A 16,505-nucleotide genomic window follows, 5' to 3' on the forward strand; every position below is an offset into this window, starting at 1 on the left:
AGGAGTAAATTAAACTCAGTTTTCGGTTTCTGGATAACTTGAGCTCAGATTTGGGTGACAGAGAGTAAATTAAACTCAGTTTTGGGTGACAAAGAGCAAATTAAACTCAGTTTTGGGTTTCTGAGTATCTTGAGCTCAGTTTTGGGTGGCAAAGAGTAAATTTAACTCAGTTTTGGGGGTCCAGGAGTAAATTAAACTCAGTTTTGGGTTTCTGGATTACTTGAGCTCAAATTTGGGTGACAAAGAGTAAATTAAACTCAGTTTTGGGTTTCTGGATAACCTGAGCTCGGTTTTGGGTGTCCCTAACCAGCTTGAGCCCAGTTTTGGGTTTCTGCCCAAAGCCTCTCATTTTTAGGATAAAAACTAAACCTCCTCCGGCTCCCGTAGGTCAGGGCAGGTTTAGAGCAGGTTTAGGTCAGTTTTAGGCCACCTTTAAAATCTCAAACGCCATTTGTCGGTGCTGTGAGCGGCAAGAAGAAACCAGCGGCGATGAAGCTCTGCAGCTGCTGGGGGTTAGGGCTGCGTTTAGGCCAGATTTGAGTCTGAAACCCCGTTTTTCGCTTGTGCGGGCAGCGAGGATCCAGTGGCGGCAAAATCCTCCAGATCCTGTGGGTTAGGGTTGGGTTAGGTTGGGTTTAGGCCAGGTCTGGGTTGGTTTTAGGCCTAACCCGCCGTTCCTTGGTCGCGTGAAGAGTGAGAAGGAGCCGGTGGTGAAGTCCTCCAGATCCTGTGGGTTAGGGTTGGGTTAGGTTGGGTTTAGGCAGGGTCTGGGTTGGTTTTAGGCCTAACCCACAATTCCTTGGTCACGTGAGCAGTAAGAAGGAGCCGGCGCCGGTGAAGCCCAGCAAAGCCGCGCCCACCTACGAGTCGGAGGAGGAGGAGAAGTGCAAGCCCATGTCCTACGAGGAGAAACGGCAGCTGAGCTTGGACATCAACAAACTGCCCGGGGAGAAGCTGGGCAGGGTCGTGCACATCATCCAATCCCGGGAGCCTTCGCTGAAGAACTCCAACCCCGACGAGATCGAGATCGACTTCGAGACGCTGAAGCCGTCGACGCTGCGCGAGCTCGAGCGTTACGTCACCTCCTGCCTGCGCAAGAAGAGGAAACCCCCAGGTACTTCCGAACCCCCGAGTTTGGGGGTTTGTGGGCGATTTGTTGGTGGGTTCGTTCCCCGGGGTTGGCGCGGTTTTTTGGGGGGACGTGTTTTTGAGGTGTTTACGCCAAGATGGGATTCAAAATGGCGGCCGCTGCCGTTCCCGGTTTGGTTGTAGCAATTAAAGGTTTTCGTTTAAAGTTTCGACTTTAAATTCTTAAATGGTTGTGACGAACCGGTTGGGGTGAAGCCGTTGGGGTTGGGATGAACCGGTTGAGTTTAGGCCAAACCAGTGGAGTTTAGGACGCCCCAGTAGAGTTTAGACTAAACCAGTTGAGTTTAAGCCAAACCAGTTGAGTTTAGACCAAACCAGTTGAGTTCGTCATGACCCAGTTGGGACATCCCAGTTGACTTTAGACCAAACCAGTTGAGTTTAGGCCACACCAGTTGAGTTTATGATGCCCCAGTTGAGTTTAGACCAAACTAGTTGAGTTCGGCATGACCCAGTTGGGACGTCCCAGTTGAGTTTAGACCAAACCAGTTGAGTTTGGCATGACTCAGTTGGGACGTCCCAGTTGAGTTTAGGCCAAACCAGTTGAGTTTAGACCAAACCAGTTAAGTTCGGCATGACCCAGTTGGGACGTCCCAGTTGAGTTTAGTCCAAACCAGTTGAGTTTAGACCAAACCAGTTGAGTTCAGCATGACCCAGTTGGGACGTCCCAGTTGAGTTTAGTCCAAACCAGTTGAGTTTAGACCAAACCAGTTGAGTTCGGCATGACCCAGTTGGGACGTCCCAGTTGAGTTTAGTCCAAACCAGTTGAGTTTAGACCAAACCAGTTGAGTTCGGCATGACCCAGTTGGGACGTCCCAGTTGAGTTTAGGCCAAACCAGTTGAGTTTAGACCAAACCAGTTGAGTTCGGCATGACCCAGTTGGGACGTCCCAGTTGCGTTTAGGCCAAACCAGTTGAGTTCGGCATGACCCAGTTGGGACGTCCCAGTTGCGTTTAGGCCAAACCAGTTGAGTTCGGCATGACCCAGTTGGGACGTCCCAGTTGAGTTTAGGCCAGACCAGTTGCGTTTAGGCCACACCAGTTGAGTTGAGGCCGTTCCTGCCCCGTTGAGTCCCCCCGGGTGGTGACCCCTGCCCTTGTCCCCACAGAGAAACTGGACGTCCTGGCCGGCTCCTCCAAGCTCAAAGGTTTCTCCTCGTCGGAGTCGGAATCCAGCAGCGAGTCGAGTTCCTCCGACAGCGACGAGTCGGACTCAGGTTAGACCTTCCCACCTTTCCCGACCTTCTCCGGACAAATAAACTCGATTTCATTCCTGCCTCCGCCGTCCATTCTTCTTTGGGATTTCCTCGCCCCAGCCCGGGATTTGGGTTTGGATTTTTATTTTTTCCCTGTTCCGTTTTTTTTTTGGTTTTTTTTAATCCTGGAGTTGGGAAGGTTTTGGTCGAGATGGAGTTTAGGTGGGGGTTGGGTGTTTTTTTTGGGAGAGGGGAAATGGGATTTGCGTCTCGACGGAGCCGTCGGGAACGTTGGAGATGGAGGGAGTGGGAATTAATGGCAGAAAATCGGATTTTATGGGGGAAAAGAAGGTGGAGAGGATGGGATTGTGTTGATAAGGATGGAGGGAATGAGGTTTTATGGGAGAAAATATAAAAAAGGATTTTAAGGATGAAAATACGGAGGGGACGGGATTTTACGGACAAAACCGGGATTTTGTGGCTGGAAAGGCGGAGAGAGTGGGATTCCGTGGAGGAAATGGGATTGTGGGGCGGAGAAAGATGGAGCAGACGGGATTTGATGGAGAAGAAACGGAGGGAAAGGGATTTCATGGATAAACGTGGGATTTTATGGATGAAGAGGTGGAGGAGACGGGATTTCATGGGAGAAAAAACGGGTTTTGTGGAGAAAAAAATGGAAGAAGTCGGATTTCAGGGGGAAGATGGAATTTTCCGGAGTCAAAGATGAGAGAATGATATTTTATGGAGTAAAAAAAGGGGGAAATGGGGTTTTGAGGTTAAAAAAACGCAGGGAATGGGATTTTGGGGATTTAAAAAAATGGGAAAATGGGATTTTGAGGTTAAAAAAACGCAGGGAATGGGATTTTGGGGATTTAAAAAAATGGGAAAATGGGATTTTGAGGTTAAAAAAACGCAGGGAATGGGATTTTGGGGATTTAAAAAAATGGGAAAATGGGATTTTGAGGTTTTAAAAATGCAGGGAATGGGATTTTGGGGATTTTAAAAAATGGGAAAATGGGATTTTGAGGTTAAAAAAATGCAGGGAATGGGATTTGGGGGATTTTAAAAAATGGGATTTTAGGGATAAATCTCTTGTTGTTTTACGGTACTGGGCGGATTTGGGATCTGGGAGAAAAAAACGGATTTTGAGAGAATTTGGAATTCCGAGTCCCCGGCGTCGCTCCCTGCGCCTCCCTCGGGATGAAATCCTGGTTTTTCCTGGGCTTTATCCCAAATTTTCCTAATTCCCGCCTTTTCCTCCGGCCACCCTCGCCGTGGGATTAGGATTCGTCTCCATCCCAAAGCGTGAGGTTGAGCCCGGCTTAACTCCAGGAAATGGGAATGGTTTGGTGGCTCCGGCGTTGGGAAATCCCACGGAAACATTCGGGATTTAATTCCAGAGCGCCTCGGGCGCGGAGAGGGAGCAAGATCCCCCCAAAATTCCCTGGAAATAGGAAGAAAATTCCCAAAAATGGCCCCCCAAAAAGAGCGAAAACGCCAAATAAAGTGGAATCATCCCAGAAAACCCTCCAGGATCGAGCCGGATCTGGCAGCAATTCCTGCGCTTTTCCAGGAGAAATCCGGAATTAGAAATCTCTGAACGTTTTAATGGAGCTTTTAGAACAATTTTACGGCGTTTTCCGTAAATTTGGGGTTTTTTGGGAGGAGGTGGAAAGGTTTTGTTGGAATTTTTCGGCCTGCCGTGAGAAGGGGAAAATCCAGGGATTTGGTGCTGAGTTCTTCCCTGGATTTATTCCTTAAAGTTTATTTTTACTGGGCTTTTCTTGATGATTTTTTTTGTCCTGATTTTCCGTCGGATTCACCGGAATAATTGGGATTTGACTCATCCCAAATCCAGAGCCTTCGTTTTTCCCGAAAAAAAAGTGGAAGTTGGAAGCGGAGAAACCTGGAAAAGGATTTTTTTGGGGATGAATTCCACTCCAAACCACCAAATCCAAAATTTTTTTTTCCCCGGAAAACCTCGATCTGCCCCAAATATTTTCCCGAAATCCGTTGATTTTTGTGCTCCTTTTTCCAAGATTTCTCAGCCTTGGAAGCGCCAACTCCTTTTCTTCTGAAAAACCCGGAAATTTGGATCTGTCGGATGTTTGGAAATAATAAAAGCGATGAAATTACTCCAAAATCCCGATTTTTTTCATGGAATTTTCCCCCAGGATGTGGAAATTCCGATCCGTCCGTCGCCATTTCGCTGATTGGGTGGGAATAATTCCGGATTTCAGGGGAAATTTGGGAAAAATCCCGTAAATCCACAGCCAGATTTGACTTTTTCGCCCCAAAATCACCCGGAAGTGACTTTTCCATCGATCCCAGATTTTATCCCCGTGGATTCGGGGTTGAAGATTCGTCCATGGGTTGGGTTGGGATCTCCAGAATCCGGGATGATCCTTCTGGGAACTCGATTCCGACCGCGATCCGACGACCGGAGAAGGAAGTTTGGGATCGTCCTTGGGTTGAAATCCTTGGAATGTCCTGGAACTGAAAATTCCAAGTGGGAGCCAACGATCGGTGATGGAGTTTGGGATCATCCTTGAGTTGGGATCTCCAGGATCTCCACGTGATCTCCGTGGAATTTTGGAATTCCAACTGAGACCCAACGATCGGCGACGAAGGTTTGGGATCATCCTTGAGTTGGGATCCCGGGAATCTCCTTTTGGACCTCGCAATTCCGACTGGGACCCAACAGCTGGGAATGAAGGTTGGAATTGTCCTTGGGATCTCCAAAATCCGGGCTGGTCCTTCTGGGAAGGCGATTCCAGCTGGGATCCACGGCTGGCGATGGAATTTGGGATCGTCCTTGGGATGAAATCCTTGGAATCTTCTGGGAACGTGATTCCAGCTGGGATCCAACACCGGTGATGGAATTTGGGATCGTCCTTGGGATGAAATCCTTGGAATCTTCTGGGAAGGCGATTCCAACTGGGATCCAACACCAGCGATGGAATTTGGGATCGTCCTTGGGATGAAATCCTTGGAATCTTCTGGGAAGGCGATTCCAACTGGGATCCAACACCAGCGATGGAATTTGGGATCGTCCTTGCGTTGAAATCCTTGGAATCTCCTTCTGGGAGCCCGATTCCGGCGGGGATCCGACTCTGGCTGTGAAGATTGGGATCGTCTTCGGGTTAAAATCCTTGGAATCTTCTGGGAACGTGATTCCGACTGAGATCCAAGGCTGGCGATGGAATTTGGGATCATCTGTGGGTTGAAATCCTTGGGATCTTCTGGGAGCGTGATTCCAGCCGGCATCCAACGGCCGGCGATGAATTTTGCCGAGGTTCTGCCTCTGGAGCAGCGACATTCCCAGGATACCTGATCCCGGTCAATCCGTGGATTTTCTTGCCCGTTGGATCTTTTTCCAACTTTTTTTTCCTTTTTCTTTTTTTTTTTGGCGGCAAAATTCCCAATCCCAGAAATCCCCGGGGAATTCCAGCCCCGTTCCCAGTCGGTGCCGTCGGGTTTGTCCGGAGCCGTTCCCAAATTAATTTTTTTTTCCCCTTTCCTGTTTATTTTTTGGCAGAAATGGCGCCAAAATTGAAGAAAAAAGGGCACTCGGGGCGGGAGCAGAAAAAGGTAGGAATGGGATTGGGGGCGGGGTGGGGGTTGGGATGGGATCCATGGATTGGGGTTGGATTCGTTAATTGGGATTCGATTCATTAATTGGGATTCGATTCATTAATTGAGTTGGGATGGGATCCATGGATTGGGATTGGATCCGTTAATTGTGGTGGGATTGGATTCATTAATTGGGATTGGATTCGTTAATTGAGTTGGGATGGGATCCATGGATTGGGATTGGATCCATTAATTGAGGTGGGATTGGATCCATTAATTGGGATTGGATTCATTAATTGGGTTGGGTTTGGATCCAGGGATTGGGATTGGGATGGGATCGGTCCTTTTGATCACCAGAAGCCATTTTGTTGACCCAGAAGAGTATTTTGGTGACCAAACCCCCGTCTTGATGACCCAAGAGTTGGTTTTGGTGATCAAACACCCATTTTGATGACCAAACACCCATTTTTGGTGACCAAACTCCCGTTTTGATGACCAAACCCCCATTTTGATGACCAAACCCCTGTTTTGATGACCAAACCCCCATTTTGAAGACCCAAGAGTTGGTTTTGGTGACCAAACCCCCATTTTGATGACCAAACCCCCGTTTTGAAGACCCAAGAGTTGGTTTTGGTGACCAAACTCCCGTTTTGATGACCCAAGAGTTGGTTTTGGTGACCAAACACCCGTTTTGATGACCAAACCCCCATTTTGATGACCAAACCCCCATTTTTGATGACCAAACTCCCGTTTTGATGACCAAACTCCCATTTTGATGACCCAAGAGTTGGTTTCGGTGACCAAACCCCCATTTTTATGACCAAACCCCCATTTTTGGTGACCAAACTCCCGTTTTGATGACCAAACCCCTGTTTTGATGACCAAACCCCCATTTTGATGACCAAACCCCCGTTTTGATGACCAAACCCCCGTTTTGAAGACCCAAGAGTTGGTTTTGGTGACCAAACTCCCGTTTTGATGACCAAACCCACATTTTTGATGACCAAACTCCCGTTTTGGTGACCAAACCCCCATTTTTGATGACCAAACCCACATTCTCACCACCCAACACCTCGTTTCCTTTCCCAAACCCCCATTTTAACACCCCCCCCCTCCCCCACATCTCCGACCCCTTTTCCACCTCCTCCTTCTCCTCCCCAACAGCACCACCACCACCACCACCAAGCGGCGCCGGCACCGCCGCAGCCCCCTCCGGCGCCGCCCCAGCCCGTCCCTCCGGCGCTGCAGCCGCCGCAGCCGCCGCCCGTCCCGCAGCCCGCCGCGCCCCTCAAGGCGTCGCCGCCGCCGCCGCCCTTCGTCCCCGCCCAGGTGCCGGTCCTGGAGCATCCTTTGCCGGGGACCATGTTCGACACCATGGCCCATTTCGGCCAACCCATCCTGCACCTGCCCCAGCCCGAGCTGCCCCCGCCCCACCTGCCCCCGGCGCCCGAGCACAGCACCCCGCCCCACCTCAACCAGCACGTGGTGTCGCCTCCAGGTGAGACGGGGCGGGGCCTGCCAGGGGCCGCAGGGCGTTGGCGGCTTGGCGGACGTGGTGGGCTCGTTGGGGTGGCCTGAAGTCCCAGAGGATGAGGATGGTGGCGGGTGGGGATGGAAGGTTCTTGAGTCTTTGTGGCCACCACGGTCTTGGTGGGATGGCTCAAAGTTCCGGAAGATGAGGATGGTGGTGGGTGGGGTTTCTTGATGTCCACCGTGGTCTTGTTGGGGTGGCCCAAGAGGAAGGGGAGGATGAGGATGGTGGGTGGGGGTCAGGAAGGTTCTTGGGGTTTGGTGGCCACCGTGGTCTTGGTGGAGTGGAGCAACGTCCCAGAGGAAGAGGACGGTGGTGGGTGGGGTTGGTTCCTTCTGGAGGACGACGGGGTGACGTTGGGAGGTGGTGGACCATCCCGTGGACGTTCTCCTGGTGTCACCAGGAGATCAGGACGGTGCTGGGTGGGACTGGGGGCTGGTGGACCATCCCATGGACGTTCTGCTGGTGTCACCAGGAGACCAGGACGGTGTCGGGTGGGACTGGGGGCTGGTGGACCATCCCATGGACGTTCTCCTGGTGTCACCAGGAGATCAGGACGGTGCTGGGTGGGACTGGGGGCTGGTGGACCATCCCATGGACGTTCTCCTGGTGTCACCAGAAGATCAGGACAGTGCTGGGTGGGACTGGGGGCTGGTGGACCATCCCATGGACGTTCTCCTGGTGTCACCAGAAGATCAGGACGGTGTCGGGTGGGACTGGGGGCTGGTGGACCATCCCATGGACGTTCTCCTGGTGTCACCAGGAGGCCAGGACGGTGCTGGGTGGGACTGGGGGCTGGTGCACCATCCCATGGACGTTCTCCTGGTGTCACCAGGAGACCAGGACGGTGTCGGGTGGGACCGAGGGGTCGATGAGCCATCCCATGGACCTTCTCCTGACGTCCCCGCCGCGTGTCCTTCCTCCCCAGCTTTGCACAACGCTCTGCCTCAGCAGCCCTCGAGGCCCAGCAACCGGGCGGCGGCGCTGCCCCCGAAGCCGCCGCGGCCGCCGGCCGTGTCGCCGGCGCTGCAGCCGCCGCAGCCGCCGCCGCAGCCGCTGCTCCCGCAGCCGCCGCTGCCGCAGCCGCCGCAGGTGCTGCTGGAGGACGAGGAGCCGCCGGTGCCGCCGCCGCCGCCGGTGCCGCCGGTGCCGCCGCACCACAACCTCCCCCTGAGCACCAGCCAGATGCAGCTGTACCTGCAGCAGCTGCAGAAAGTGCAGCCGCAGACGCCGCTTCTCCCTTCAGTGAAGGTCCAGTCGCAGCCGGCGCCGCAGCCGCAGCCGCCGCCGCCCCCCCCGGCGCTGCCGCCGCCGCCGGCGCACCCCGCGGTGCAGCCGCTGCAGCCGCCGCCGCCGCAGCGCCCGCTGCACCTGCAGCCCCTGCCCTTCCCCTCGCACCTGGCGCAGCCGCCGGCGCCGCCGCCGCAGCAGCAGCAGCAGCCGCAGCAACCGCAGCAGCAGCAGCCGCAGCCGCCGGCGCCGCCGCAGCAGCCGCAGCCGACGGCGGCGAAAGCGCAGCAGGTGATCCAACACCACCCGTCACCGCGGCACCACAAAGCGGACCCCTACGGCACCGGTGAGGAGACGGAGGGATGGCGGATGGGTGGATGGATGGATGGATGGATGGATGGATGGATGGATGGATGGATGGATGATGGATGGATGGTGGATGATGATGGATGGTGGATGATGATGGATGATGGATGGATGGATGGATGGATGGATGATGGATGGATGGATGGATGATGGATGGATGGGTGGATGGATGGATGGATGGATGATGGATGGTGGATGGATGGATGATGGTGGATGGTGGATGATGATGGATGGATGGTGGATGATGATGGGTGGATGATGGATGGTGGATGGATGGATGATGACGGATGGATGATGGATGGATGATGGATGGATGGATGATGATGATGGATGGTGGATGATGGATGATGATGGATGGATGATGGATGGGTGGAGGATGGATGATGATGGGTGGTGGATGATGATGGACAGATGATGGATGATGGTGGATGGAGAGATGGATGATGATGGACGATGGATGGATGATGGATGGACAACGGATGATGGATGATGGATGGATGGATGGTGGACGATGGATGGACGATGGTGATGACGATAACGACGATGGTAACGATGACAGTGATGATGGTGAATGATGATGATGATGATGGTAACGACGATGACCGCGTCAGTGACGATGACGATAGCGACAGTGATGATGACGATGATAATGACCACAGTAATGACGATGATGACGATAGCGATAATGACGATGCTGGTGACGATGATGACGATGACGGCGGTGATGATGACGATGACCTTGACTGACCGTGTCCCCCCTGTTCCAGGTCACCTGCGGGAAGCCCCCTCCCCTCTCATGATGCCTTCCCCACAGATGCCGCCGTTCCAGGGCCTCGTGCCTCAGTCGCCCCCTCAGCAAAACATCCAGCCAAAAAAACAGGTGAAAAAACACGAGTTTGGCCGCAGGTGGAACCAAAAAAATGGGATTTTGGGAGCAGGTGAAGAGAAAATGGGATTTTGGGAGAAGGTGGAAAAAAAATGGGATTTTGGGAGAAGGTGGAAAAAATACGGGATTTTGGGAGCAGGTGAAGAAAAAAATTCGGGATTTTGGGAGAAGATGAAGAAAAAATGGGATTTTGGGAGAAGGTGAAGAGAAAATGGGATTTTGGGAGCAGGTGGAACAAAAAAATGGGATTTTGGGAGAAGGTGAAAAAAAATATGGGATTTTGGGAGCAGGTGGAACAAAAAAATGGGATTTTGGGAGAAGGTGAAGAAAATGAAATTTTGGGAGAAGGTGAAAAAAATACGGGATTTTGGGAGCAGGTGAAGAAAAAAATTCGGGATTTTGGGAGAAGATGAAGAAAAAAAAGGGATTATGGGAAAAGGTGAAACCGAAAAATGGGATTTTGGGAGAAGGTGAAGAAAAGAATACGGGATTTTGGGAGAAGGGGAAAAAAATGGGATTATGGGGGAAGGTGAAACCAAAAAAATGGGATTTTGGGAGCAGGTGGAAAAAAAATGGGATCCGGTTAAAAAATGGGATTTTCGGGTTTTAGGATGAGGTGAGAAAACCCGGATTTTGGGGAGTCGGGTAGAGAAAAAAACCACCGGGGTTTTGGGGTCGGCTGCAGAAAATGGGATTTTGTGATCCAGTGAAAAAACGGGATTTGGGGACCTGGGTGAAGGCGTTCGAAAAGGATTTGGGATTTTGGGGCAGATCCTGATCCCAGATTTCCACGGCAGGAATTGTGAGCTGGTTTGGGATTCGGGATTCAGGGGCAGGATCGGGGTCGGGCTGAGGGTTTGGGGTTTGGGGCAGCTCCTGATCCCGAATTTCTGCAGGAACTGCGAGCTGGGTCAGGATTTGGGTTTGGGATTCGGGATTTTGGGTTTGGGATTCGGGATTTTGGGTTTGGGATTCAGGATTTGGGTTTGGGATTTGGGATTTTGGGTTTGGGATTCAGGATTTGGGTTTGGAATTCAGGATTTTGGGTTTGGAATTTGGGATTTGGAGCAGGTCTGATCCCGAATTTCCCCGTCAGGAGCTGCGGGCGGCCTCGGGATCAGGATTTGGGGTTGGAATTCGGGATTTTGGGTTTGGGATTTGGGATTTGGGGCAGGTCTGATCCCGAATTTCCCCGTCAGGAGCTGCGGGCGGCCTCGGGATCAGGATTTGGGTTTGGGATTCAGGATTTGGGGTTGGAAGTCAGGATTTTGGGTTTGGGATTCAGGATTTGGGTCAGGTCTGATCCCGAATTTCCCCGTCAGGAGCTGCGGGCGGCCTCGGTGGTGCAGTCGCAGCCGCTGGGGCCGGGCAAGGAGGAGAAGCTGCACTCGCCCGTCATCAGGAACGAGACCTTCAGCCCCCCCCTGCGCCAGGAGCCCCCCAAGGGACACCCCGAGGGCATCAAAGCCGCCCCACACCTGCCCCAGCGTGAGTGGGGACACCCCAAAACCTCCCCCCCTTCCCCGGCCCCGGGGAGATCCCAAAAAAAAAAAAAAAGATCCCGTGGGATTTCGCTTTTTTGGGGGAAAAAAAAAAAAAATCCTAAAAAAAAAAATTCCCGTAAAATTTCATGGGGAGGAGGAGAATCCCAAAAAAAAACCTCCAAGGTGGGAACGAGACCGACCCCCGCCCCGGATTTTGGGGGCAGAGTTCCCAGTTTTGGGATCTAAACCTCCCGTGATTCCGATTTTTCCGATCCCTGATATCAACAGTTCCCGATTTTGGGACCGGAAATGGGCCAAATTCACAGTTTGGCGTTCAGAACCCCCGGAGCTCCCGCGTTTTGGACCGGAAACACCCGATTTTCCACTTTTTAGGATCAGAGTCCCCCAAATTTGGGGTTTTTGGGATTCCGGGGCCGGAGCTGAGGCCCCTGGAGGGAGCAGGACCCCGGCCCACCCCAGTTTTGGGGTCAGAATTCCCAATTTTTGGGCTCCAAATCCCCGTGATTCCATTTTTTGGGATCACTTTCAGGATTTTTAGGATCAGAATTCCCCTAATTTGGGGTTTTTGGGATTCCAGGGCCGGAGCTGAAGCCCCTGGAGGGAGCAGGACCCCGGCCCGTGATCCGACCCCCGGAGCAAACGCCGCCCGCCCCCGACAAGGAGCGGCAGAAACCCGAGCCCAAAACCCCCGTGGCCCCAAAAAAGGTAAAAAAAAAAACCCCAAAAATACAAATTTCGGGAAAAAAAATCCCTCAGATTTTGGGGAAAGTTCCTCAGATTTTGGGGAAAAAAAAAAAAAAATTCGTCGGTTTTTGGGGAAGAGTTGCTGGGAATTCGGGAAAGAATCCCTCCTGTCTGGGGGGAAGAGGCCTCAAATTTTGGGGAAGTTCCTCGGATTTTGGGGAAAAAAATCCATTAAATTTTTGGGGAAAATCGCTCGAATTTTGAGGAAAAAATCTTCAAAGTCTGGGGAAGAATCCCTCAAATTTTATGGAAAAAAATCCGCCAAATTTTGGGGGAAATCCCTCAAATTTTTTGGAAGAAGCGTTGAAACGTGAGGGAAGCTCCCTCGAATTCTGGGGAAATTCCTCACGTTTTGGGGAAAAGTTTCTCAGATTTTTGGGAGAATTCCTCAAATTTTTGAGGGAAAAAAAAAAATCCAAAGGATTGTGAGTAAAATCCTTTCAATTCTGGGGGGAAATCCCAAAAGCTTCGGGGCAAATTCCTCGAATTTTGGAGAAAGCTCCTGGAATTTTGGGGGAAACCCTTCAAAAATTCCCTAAAATTCCCAGGGAATCCTGGCAATCCTGCCGTGGGCAGCCGGGATTTGGGGTGGGCTCGGGAGTTTTGGGGTTCCCGCCCCGAAACTTGGCTGAGTGAGGTCCAGAAAGGGCTGGAGAAGGTCCACGGTTGGGTTTTGGAGAAGCTCCTGAGGTGCCACCAGGCTCAGGGAGGGCTCGGACATCCCAGGGAACCTGGAGAAGGTCCAGGGTTGGATCTGGGGGAACCTCCTGGGATCCCACCAGGATCAGGGACCTCCTGGGTTAGATCTAGGAGATCCCACCAGGCTGAGAGACCTCCAGGGTTGGACCTGGGAGAACCCTCTGAGATCCCACCAGCCTGAGGGACGTCCAGGTTTAGATCTGGGAGAACCCCCCGAGATCCCACCAGGCTGAGAGACCTCCAGGGTTGGATCTGGGAGAACCCCTGAGATCCCACCAGGATCAGGGACCTCCAGAGTTGGATCTGGGGGATCCCACCAGGCTGAGGGATCTCCAGGTTTAGATCTGGGAGAACCCCCCGAGATCCCACCAGGCCAAGGTTTCTCCAGAGTTGGATCTGGGAGATCCCACCAGGCTGGGGGACCTCCAGGGTTGGACCTGGGAGAACCCCCCGAGATCCCACCAGGCCGAGGCTCCTCCAGGGCAGCCCCCAGAGCTCCGGCTGTGTCCCTGAGCCCTCGGTGACCCGGCGGTGTCCCCTCGGCAGGACCTGAAGATCAAGAACATGGGCTCGTGGGCGTCGCTGGTGCAGAAGCACCCGGCGGCGCCGGCGGCGGCGGCCAAGTCCTCCAGCGACTCCTTCGAGCAGTTCAAGCGGGCGGCGCGCGAGAAGGAGGAGCGCGAGAAGGCGCTGAAGGCCCAGGCCGAGCAGGTGGAGCGCGAGAAGGAGCGCCTCAGGAGGGAGCAGGAGAGGATGAGGTGAGGGCACGGCACGGCACGGCACGGGACGCCGGGAGCCGTCGTGAGGTCCACCACGAACACCGCCAGGGACATGAGAACCACCACGAACACCGCCAGGGACACCACAAACACCGCCAGGGACACCACAAACACCGCCAGGGACACCACAAACACCGCCAGGGACACCACAAATACCACCAGGGACACCACAGACACCACCAGGGACACCACAAACACCGCCAGGGACATCACAAACACCACCAGGGACACCACAAACACCACCAGGGACATCACAAATGCCACCAGGGACATCAGAACCACCACAGACCATCACCAGGAACACCAGGGACTCCACAAACACCACCAGGACCACCGCAAATGCCACCAGGAACTTTACAAACACCGCCAGGGACATGAGAACCACCACAAACACCGCCAGGGACACCACAAACACCACAAACACCACCAGGAACACCACAAACACCGCCAGGGACATCACAAACACCGCCAGATCCACCACCACCACCACTGTGCCCATTCCTGGTCATTCCCTGAGCCATGTCCAGTTCCTGGTCACTCCTGGTCACTCCTGGTCACTCCTGGTCACTCCTGGTCACTGATGGTCACTCCTTTAGGAGCCGGGAGGATGAGGATGTTCTGGAGCAGGCCCTGGGGGGTTCTGGTCACTCCTGGTCACTGCGGTCACTCTGTGGTCAATGATGGTCACTGCGGTCACTCTGGTCACTCCCCAGGAGCCGGGAGGACGAGGAGGCGCTGGAGCAGGCCCGGCGGGTGCACGAGGAGGTTCATGGTCACTCTTGGTGACCGTGGTCACTCTGTGGTCACTCTGTGGTCAGTGATGGTCACTGCGGTCACTCTGTGGTCACTCTGGTCACTCCCCAGGAGCCGGGAGGACGAGGAGGCGCTGGAGCAGGCCCGGCGGGTGCACGAGGAGGTGCGGCGGCGCCAGGAGCAGCAGCAGCCGCCGGGGCCCGGCGCGGTGCCGGTGCCGGTGCCGGTGTCGGCGCCGTCGGCGCAGCCCCAGAGCTCCCAGAGCTCCCAGTCCATGCTGGACCAGCAGCGCGAGATGGCCAGGAAGAGGGAGCAGGAGAGGAGGCGCCGGGAAGCGGTGAGGGAAGGGTTAAATCGGGCAGAATGTTCCGGAAAAACCCCGGGAAACGGTGGGATGTTCCCGAAGAATCCCAGTAAAAAAGTCCCGGGAAAATGGGGTTAAAATCATGGGAATGTTCCCGAAAAATCCCACCAAAAATGGGTTAAAATCATGGGAATATTCCCAAAAAATCCCACCAAAAAATGGGTAAAATAATGGGAATGTTCCCGAAAAATCCCACCAAAAATGGGTTAAAATCATGGGAATATTCCCGAAAAATCCCACCAAAAAATGGGTTAAAATCGTGGGAATATTCCCAAAAAATCCCACCAAAAATGGGTTAAAATCATGGGAATGTTCCCGAAAAATCCCACCAAAAAATGGGTTAAAATCATGGGAATATTCCCGAAAAATCCCACCAAAAAATGGGTTAAAATCGTGGGAATATTCCCAAAAAATCCCACCAAAAATGGGTTAAAATCATGGGAATGTTCCCGAAAAATCCCACCAAAAAATGGGTTAAAATCATGGGAATATTCCCGAAAAATCCCACCAAAAATGGGTTAAAATCATGGGAATGTTCCCGAAAAATCCCACCAAAAATGGGTTAAAATAACGGGAATATTCCCAAAAATTCCTACCAAAAATATGGGTTAAAATGATGGAAATATTCCCAAAAATTCCTACCAAAAATATGGGTTAAAATCATGGGAATATTCCCGAAAAAACACTCAAAAAATGGGTTAAAATAATGCAAATATTTCCAAAAAAACTCTCCAAAAATGGGTTAAAACAAAACAAACCCGAGGATCCCAAAAAAATCCCCCCAAAAACGGGTAAAAAAAAAAAAGCCCAGAACATTCCCGAAGTTCCCGGAATTTTTTTCCCGATCTTCCCGTTTTTTTTTCATTTGCAGATGGCGGCGACGATCGACATGAATTTCCAGAGCGACCTCCTGGCGATTTTCGAGGAGAATCTTTTCTAGGAGAGGCGATTCCGGCCGGGAATTTGACTCTTTCCCAAAAAAAAAAAAAAAAAAAAAAAACAAAAAATCCCAAGAAAATACAAAATACAAAAAAAAAAAAAAAAAAATTCCACACGGGAAAAAAAAAAAAGAAAACCTGGAAAAAAAATCAAAAAAAAAAAAAAAAAAGAAAAAAATTCCTTTTTTTTTTCTTCTTTTTCTCTCTTTTCCCTTTTTTTTTTTTTTTTTTCCTCCTGGCAAAAAAAGACAAAAAGAAAAATTACCCAAAAAAAACAAAACAAAAAAAAGAAGTTCGGACTCTCCGTTATCAATGTTGGAAAAAAAAATCAAAATTCGGGAATGGGAGCGGGGGCGGGGCTGCCTTACCCCGGAATTCCACTTTTTTTTTTTTTTTAATTATTTTTACCTTTTTTCCCCTTTTTCACACCAAAAAAAAAAAAAAAAAAAAAAAAAAGAGAATTCCTGGGAATTCCCGGGATTTTCATTTCCTCATTTTTTTGCCTTGGTTTTTTTTCCCGGATTTTTGGAATTCTTCGGGCGGGAGGTTTTTTTTTTTCAGTTGTTCGTTTGTTTTGTTTTGTTTTTTTTTTTTCCTTGGCGGCTGCGGCGGATTAAAAAAAAAAAAAAGGGGAAAAAATAAATTCCCGAATTTTGGGTCGGATCGGGGCGAATTTGGGGCTTTTTTGGGGGGGAGGGGAGGAATTTCGGGGGGGAGGGGTGACGGCTGCCTCAGGGACTTCCCCCCCTTCGCCTTTTCCCGCTTTTCCGACGGAATTTTTCCTCCTTTTCCACCT

General features: G+C 51.9%; 1 protein-coding gene across 2 annotated transcripts in view; it reads left to right on the plus strand.

Annotated features, from left to right (window-relative positions):
• LOC136305436 (bromodomain-containing protein 4-like) overlaps positions 1-15,788 on the plus strand; it is a 38,598-nt gene extending 22,810 nt beyond the window's left edge. Inside the window, exons 12-23 of one of the 2 annotated variants that reach the window (XM_066208694.1) lie at positions 816-1,114; positions 2,255-2,362; positions 5,880-5,932; positions 7,079-7,412; positions 8,374-9,021; positions 9,809-9,921; positions 11,250-11,415; positions 12,010-12,137; positions 13,422-13,633; positions 14,368-14,436; positions 14,522-14,744; positions 15,643-15,788. In XM_066208694.1, coding sequence (XP_066064791.1) covers positions 816-1,114; positions 2,255-2,362; positions 5,880-5,932; positions 7,079-7,412; positions 8,374-9,021; positions 9,809-9,921; positions 11,250-11,415; positions 12,010-12,137; positions 13,422-13,633; positions 14,368-14,436; positions 14,522-14,744; positions 15,643-15,711 — 2,422 coding nt within the window. In that variant the 3' untranslated portion in view covers positions 15,712-15,788. Of the gene's footprint in view, positions 1-815; positions 1,288-2,254; positions 2,363-5,879; positions 5,933-7,078; positions 7,413-8,373; positions 9,022-9,808; positions 9,922-11,249; positions 11,416-12,009; positions 12,138-13,421; positions 13,634-14,367; positions 14,437-14,521; positions 14,745-15,642 lie in introns of those variants that run through there. The other variant, XM_066208693.1, reaches the window with a different exon arrangement.
• The last annotated feature ends 717 nt before the right edge of the window (positions 15,789-16,505 follow it).

Source organism: Chamaea fasciata, unplaced genomic scaffold, assembly GCF_029207755.1.
Source record: "Chamaea fasciata isolate MVZ Bird 193981 ecotype frontalis unplaced genomic scaffold, bChaFas1.0.hap1 SCAF_407, whole genome shotgun sequence".
Taxonomy (NCBI): Eukaryota; Metazoa; Chordata; class Aves; order Passeriformes; family Sylviidae; genus Chamaea; species Chamaea fasciata.